At 38.9% G+C, this 7,547-nt stretch overlaps 1 protein-coding gene across 1 annotated transcript in view; it reads right to left on the minus strand.

The window, feature by feature from the left end:
- Positions 1-7,547, minus strand: part of LOC106868560 (moesin) — a 123,093-nt gene that overhangs the window by 29,430 nt on the left and 86,116 nt on the right. Inside the window, exon 6 of the mRNA XM_052977140.1 lies at positions 1,463-1,567. Within this exon, the coding sequence (XP_052833100.1) occupies positions 1,463-1,567 (105 nt within the window). The remainder of the gene's footprint in view (positions 1-1,462; positions 1,568-7,547) is intronic.

The following is a 7,547-nucleotide window of genomic DNA, read 5'->3' on the forward strand; positions in this document are numbered from 1 at the left end:
GAGAGAGAGAAAGAGAGAGAGAGAGAAAGAGAGAGAGAGAGACAGAGAGAGAGAGAGAGAGTGAGAGAGAAAGAGAATATAACCTCATGCATTCACAATCTGTAACTACTAATTGTCAAGAGGAAAAGACCTGCCCATGTTTACAAGCAACGAGATAATTAATTAGATGACCGTGCCTATAATTACTACCTGCAAATCAAACACCATCTCATAGTTAGTAGTTACTAATTACCGAAAAGAAAATATAAAGAAGAAACATTAAAAAAACCCCAAACAACCATCCCACCCTATTTCTAGTCATTAATCTTCTCTGATTGTAGCCCTTGGAAGGAGTGACGAGAACAGGTCGTCATGTAAGCAAAAATAAATTAAAATAAAAACAAAAAAAATTACAAAAACAACAAAAGTCATAGCTGTGTTGTTTAAGACAGTCATTTTACAAGCACTTTCAATGGTTCTTGGTTCAGTCACACCGTGTGGTACCTTAGGCCAAGTGTCTGCTATGGCATCAGGGTCGACAAATGCCTCATCAGTGGAATTACACCAACACCGTTTTAACGTTTGCTTTCCTATGCCCTCATGAACTGGACAGAGTCTGTTGAAGCAGATTTTCTACGGCCGGATGCCCTTCTTGTTGTCAACCATCATGTGTTTCCAAGTAAGGTAATATTTCCCACATGGCCAAACATGTCTTCGATGACTGGAAATGAAGAACACTGCTTGTATAACAGGGACACTTGTTTACAACTATAACATGATGTCATGGTTAAGAGACAGTAATACACATGCACAAACAGTTTCCATCCATTAAGTCCATTAACAAGGCTTTGCTTGGACCAAGGATATAGTAGGTGACACCAAATGTGCCAAACTGTGGGACTGAACTCAGAACCAAATGGTTGGGAAGCAAACTTCTTAACCACACAGCCACACCTGCACCTCAAAGATGGAAACTGTGCAGAAGCTGTGAATGTCTTATCTTTTACTTAATTTAGTCATTGTACTAAACCCATACCGGAGCATGTCTTGTTTTTATGTTGTAGCATTAAAAAAACCCAGCAACTTAGCAGTCAGTTCAACAAAAAGAAATCCATGATATAAGAAACAGACTGAAGTGAAATAAGTATTCTGGGGTCAACATGATTGGCTAAAAACCTCCCCCTCAATGGCGATGCCCCAGCATGGCCACAGTCTAATGACAAACCAGTAAAACAGAACATACTAGAATATAGGTTAGCTATGAATTGTGTTATTTCATCTGGCAAATATGAAATTGAGATGGGGCATCTTGCTCTGTCAGACATCAGGACAATGCCTTACCTTGCTAGCTCTATGAATGTCAATTTTCAAATGAATTTAGAAGAGGAAAACAATCCGTCCTCTGGGTTTGATCATGATCCGTTCAGCAGTTTTGAAACCTGCCTCAAGAATGGTAAACTCTGAGAATATTCACAAAACTTACCAGAGTAACTTCTTGTATCAACTCTTCGGCCACGTCTTCAGGGAAAAATTTGGCTCTGAATTGGAAATCGAGAGGGGTTTCTTTCTTGACATCCTGGCTAGTCACCTGTAAAAGAGCATTTTAATAAAATATTAAATTAAGATTATCAATACACACAGAGATTTACACAAGAACCATGAATATAAGATGTCGAACATTTAACTTGCAGTTAGCACAACACAATCATCTGAACAGATGTTGCAACAAACCACACCTCAATGTGTTCCATTCTCGTTCATGTTTCTTCTACACCAAAATGGAATTTCCCATTGTCAACCACACTACAACAATGTACTGTGGTGTGTTTTTAAAAGAATCTGACGGGACAGGGACAGATTCGGTAATAAAGAACAATTATTTTAAAGATGAACTGTGAAATAGCCTTTACATAAGACAAAAGGCTAAAAACAGCAGCCAAAAATCCTTTAAACCTTTTACCATACAATATTCAATCAGGCCATACCCAGCCCAAATATTCTACCTTGTTTTACATTAAAACTGACCTGATCTGGTCTCAGACCTGCACTACAATGTCATTCTAAAAATATACAATTACACCAGTGAAACCTCGAAGCTGCAAGATAATGATCGATTAATTCAAAACAATGTGAACAAATAATTCATTTAACAAAGAATGCTAAAGTGTTAAACAGGCCATACGTGGCCCAAATACTCAACCAGTTTTATGTTCAAACTGGCCAGATCCAGCATCTCTCACCTAACCTACTATGTCATTGTAAAAATAAAGAATCACATAAAATCCCGAAGCTACAAGATGATGCATGATTATAAAAAAAAAAGAAAGAAAATGTGAATAAATAAGCATTACATTCAACAGTGAAGGTGCATGGCTCAGTGGTTAGAGCGTCAAGCTTACGATCATGAATTTGTGAGTTCGAATCCCGGACCGGGCTGCGTGTTGTGTTCTTGAGCAAGACACTTTATTTCATGTTGCTCCAGTTCACTCAGCTGTAGAAATGAGTTGTGACATCACAGGTGCCAAGCTGTATCAGCCTTTGCCTTTCCCTTGGATAACATCGCTGGTTAAGAGAGGTAAGGTTGGTATGCATGGGCGACTGCTGGTCTTCCATAAACAATCTTGCCCAGACTTGTGCTTGGGAGGGTAACTTTCTAGGTGCAATCCCATGGTCAGTCATGACCAAAGGGGGTCTCAGCACTCAGCACATTCAACAGAGTAATTTGAATGCTAAAGGGTCTCAGGCTTTAATATGAAAAAATGGTGGATTATGTAGAATACGAAAACAGATCTGTAGAAAGAGAGTTTATGTTAAAAAATGAGCCATGTAACTCCCTATATTATAGCATGACGTATCTGTAAGTCAACAGCAAAAACCTACTTTGACAAATCCCCACCACCACCAAATTAAGAGGGTAACTTTTCCGCAAGTATATACAGCATATCTAAAAATAAAATGAGATAGTTATAGGTGGAAAAGCTTTGTCCAAAGGTCGGCTTGATAAGCAGCTGGGTTAATTGAGATGAAGATGACAGTAAGATCAGATCTAAGTAAAGACTATCAACTGCTAGTCCAGAATTAATATTTGGGTAACCAATAGTTGGTTTGTTTTTTGTGTGTGTTGTGGTCATTAAGAAATGCGGTTATGAAGTCAGTAATATTTATGACCGTTGAAAGAGCACATTGTTAATTTTGTACCCAGTCAATGCTGTAATTAGCCCTTGACAATAAGAGGCAAAAAAACAAAACAAAGCATTACTGTTATATGCAAATGTGTGTCATGCACAGGAAGAAATACACACTTTAACGACACTGAGTGATGTCACCATCATGTTTAGCAAGATGGGGGGAGGGGAGAGGGGGGGAAGAAGAGAGAGAGAGAGAGAAACTTCATAAAGTCAGGCATTTTCTTTAATACTTGTTACAAAGATGAAATAATATATTCACAAATTTTTTTTTTTTTATTATTATATATCTTGACATGTATAATTGTTTTTTTTATTTTTTCTCCTCCACCCTAACCACTACCTCCTTGCTCCATTTTTATCCCATCAATAAATCCTATTTTGAATCAATTGTATAAAATTAAAAACCTAGTCTGAGTAATTTATGAAACAATGAAGGACATATGCAGTCGCTTGGCTTGCTAGAGGTAGCTAAACTACCCTCAAATCGCACCCCAACTGTCTTAAATGTTTCTCATATTGCCACCTGCCCTCTTAAACCTTCAAATGCCCTCACCCCCATCTCAACACTCCACCAACGCCCTCAAGTCATACACACTATTTTGAACCTCCTTTAAATCATACCCCTCACCTTATCAAGCTTCACTCGAGACACCACCCCACTCACAACTACAAACCTTGCTTAACCCTTTAGTTTTCAGACTATTCTATCAAACATAATGCTTATTGATTCACATTGATTTGAATTAATCATGCATTATCTCATATCTTCAAGATCTTGATGGTGTAAGTACTTAATGTAGAATAAAATTGTAGGGTAGATGTGAGAGCCTGGATCTGGTCAGTTTGAACATAAAACAGATTAAATATTTTCACCGGATATGACCAGTTAAAATACTAAAGGGTTACATCACGAAGGCAAGATACAACTGGATACACAACTGCAATATCTTATTCGTATTTAAACCAGCACAATCAGGGTCAACCCAAGTGTTAAGCACCAAAACTGACATTTTGTCAGTCATGGCAACAAAGGTCGCAGTTGAGTCGATCAATGGAGCAGCCTGCTCGTGAAATTAATGCGCAAGTGGCTGAGCACTCCACAGAGCAAGTGTCTTGCTCAAGGACACAATGTACCACCAGAAAGCAAACTAACAACCTTACAATTTCAAGTTCCATACCCACAAGTCTCCTCCTCCTCCTCAACAACAACAACAACAGCAGCAGCAGCAGCAACAACAACAACAACAATCCACAGAATATATTTGAGGTGAATTTTGTTGTTTGCTTTTTTTCAGATGCCAACTGGTTCCACCACAACAAGGAAGTTGATGTCACAAACTGGCAGTGACTTGTGCAGCAGACAGACTGGGAACCAATTCCAACAGGTTGACACTATTTTAAATGTTAACACAGCCAATACCTGACGTACCTGCAAGAGGCTGGCAGTGATGGTGGGAATCCTGATAGATTCGGTACCTGGAAGATAAAGAATTGGATGCCTGACAATCCATTCAGGCAGGTAAATCATTCTCCAGAAGACAGCCAACACCAGAGTGAAACGGTGATTGAGAAGAACTGGAGGCCTGACAATCCATTCAGACAGATAGGTCATTCTCCAGAGAAGAGCCAGTACCACACTGAAAGGGTGGGGATATTAAATTGTAGCAAGCAGATGGAATCAGTAGATAGAAGGTAGGTAGCTGGTAGAAACGTTAGCGTGCCGGGCAAAATGCTTAGCAGTATTTCATCTGTCTTCAGGTTCTGAGTTCAAATTCTGCCGAGGTAGACTTTGCCTTTCATCCTTTCAGGGTCAATAAATTTAAGTACCAGCTGCGTACTGGAGTCGATCTTATCGACTGGCCACCTCCCAAAAAATTTCGAGCCTTGTGCCTAGAGTAGAAAAGCACGTTCGCTAGAAGGACAGAGCAGGTGTCCCAACCTATATCACCCAGGACTGGTAACTTTATTTTAACATCCCTGAATGGATAAAAAATAAGGATGACCTCAGTGGAATTTCAACTCAAAGCACAGAACAAATAATGAATGGCTATCAACACTGTCAATTTAACAAACCATACGATTACATCAGCTAGTGACCAATGAGAAAAGAACCCTCTACATGGTCACTTAGCTTGCTAGAAATAGTCAAATCTCACACCACTCTCTATTGTCTTAAAAAATGTCATTTTATCCATGTAGTCCAAAGCACATCACTGATTCATTTGTCACTGATCTGGGATAACATTATGCTCAATTGTGAATACTTGATCTGTGACAACAGTTCGGTGATCAAGGATTCTTCTTGAGGACACAAGCACTCCGTTGCAACCATCCACAATGCCGAGCTACCCAGAACACACTAATTGCCATTCATGTTTACATCGCTATATTCTGAGGCTGGATGTTTTTGATATGGATTTACATACATGTAACCCATCAGCATGCCACAAGCAAGCAGAAAAAAAATACAAAGATGTTTGAGCTGAACAAACAACACAGACAAATGTAATTTTTTACTGATCATTATAATTAATTTCACTTCAAATATTATTCCAGCCATGAAGCAATATCATGATATTTGGTGTTATGTGGGTAAGTTAGGAAGAGAACTTGTGATCTCTGAAAGAAGCCGACAGATATATCATCGACAGAGGCAGTATTAATACCAGAAAGAAATATTTAACCCCACTTAAGTGTGGATGTTCTGCTGGAACAAACTATACTGTGAAGGCATGTGACCTAGTGGTTAGGCTGTTGCACCCACGATTGCTAGATCGTGGGTTCAATTCCCTGATTGGGCGGCGCATTGTGTTCTTGAGCAAAACACTTCATTTCATGTTTCTCCAGTCCCCCTTTCAATCAGTAAGGGCTGTTGGCCTGCTCTCCTAACCAGCAGGGTGGTGCCATTTGAAAGCAAAAACAATGCAAAACACATTGTGACCAGCGATGTGTAACGTCTGATCAGTCATGTGATCACTTGATGCTACAGTAGTTACCATGAGAGAAACCTTCACATTGGCTTTTGATGCAAAATGCACTCCTGTTTCATATCGCTAGTGGGGAGATAAATCTCCACCATCTCCAGCACCACCAGGTCACGTGATTTCAACCTTCCGTGGTCTTGTTAGTGGTAGTCACTCAATCGCTAGAGACAGCAGCAATTCATCACCCCACCAATGATCTATAGATTGACAGTGCCAGAACAGACGCTGGTGTTGCAATCTTGAAAAGTGGCAAAATTATTGGCAGTTGACATCTGGGTTAATTTTAGTAACAAATCAAACATTTAAGATGCATTACGAATTTCAATTTTAGTGTTTATCCATGCTACTGCTTTTACACCTGTTAATTTTACCTGGAAAGATCAGCTAAAATTACATAATATTTTTACATGCATGAAAAAGATTAAAGTTACAAGCAAATATTGTGGACACCCCTCTTGAACTTGAACAATTCCAAATAATGTGAATAAATAAGCATTACATTTGACAGATTAATCTGAACACAAAAGGGTTAAACAACATACTACATCCACGTTGCAAATGCTTAAAAAACTTTTTTTTAAAGCATTTCTGTAAATATTTCCACCAGTCCCAACTGACTTAAGGAATGGTATTTGGATGGCAGCCACTTAACACCGTGAAATCAGAGATTGTCCCGATAACATTCTTTAGATTCGGTATGCTATGTTTATCTTGACAGCCAGCTGAGGTATTGAAGCAGTGAAGAATTAGAATTTGGTGTTCAGCCCAAATAAATACACGCGCCATACTGCATCTGAGCTCAATATCTATCAACTGGTTGTTCAATACACTTTATAAAGGCTTTGACATGTTCTCGTATCCCCAGGATTAGTCAAGACTAATCCACTTCTATAATGTTAGACACGAAGGGAGATAATACCTGCTGCAAGTTAACAAAGACAGATAAGGGGATGTAAACAAGGCCATCAGTTCCTAAATGGACAGAGAAAGGAGAAAACCTTGCCCTGGTCATAGGTTAGAAGAATCTGCTAGATATAGCAGCCAAGTGATCTCAAATCAAAATCTACTGTTCTAAAGGAAAGACACACTGAACAGTGTAGTCCCAGTTATACATACACAGCTAGAAAACCTTCAAGGCTGACACGTGACTAAAAAGCAGGTACCTAATCTATTGATTCTGGAGGGATCAATTAAAATGCTGGAGAGCATGATCAAGGTTGGTCGCACATCACATCCAAGGTTAGGAATAAACCCAAATATCAATATATTTGTAGCACAATGTCATACTGGGGAATGGGGGGAGGTTAACAGTCTTAATTGATCTGTTGGTAAAACTTTAAAAGAAACAAAAAAAGCTTAGTATTTAAACTTCTTAATTTCCTGTATGATACAATAG

This window comes from Octopus bimaculoides, chromosome 27, assembly GCF_001194135.2.
Source record: "Octopus bimaculoides isolate UCB-OBI-ISO-001 chromosome 27, ASM119413v2, whole genome shotgun sequence".
NCBI lineage: Eukaryota > Metazoa > Mollusca > Cephalopoda > Octopoda > Octopodidae > Octopus > Octopus bimaculoides.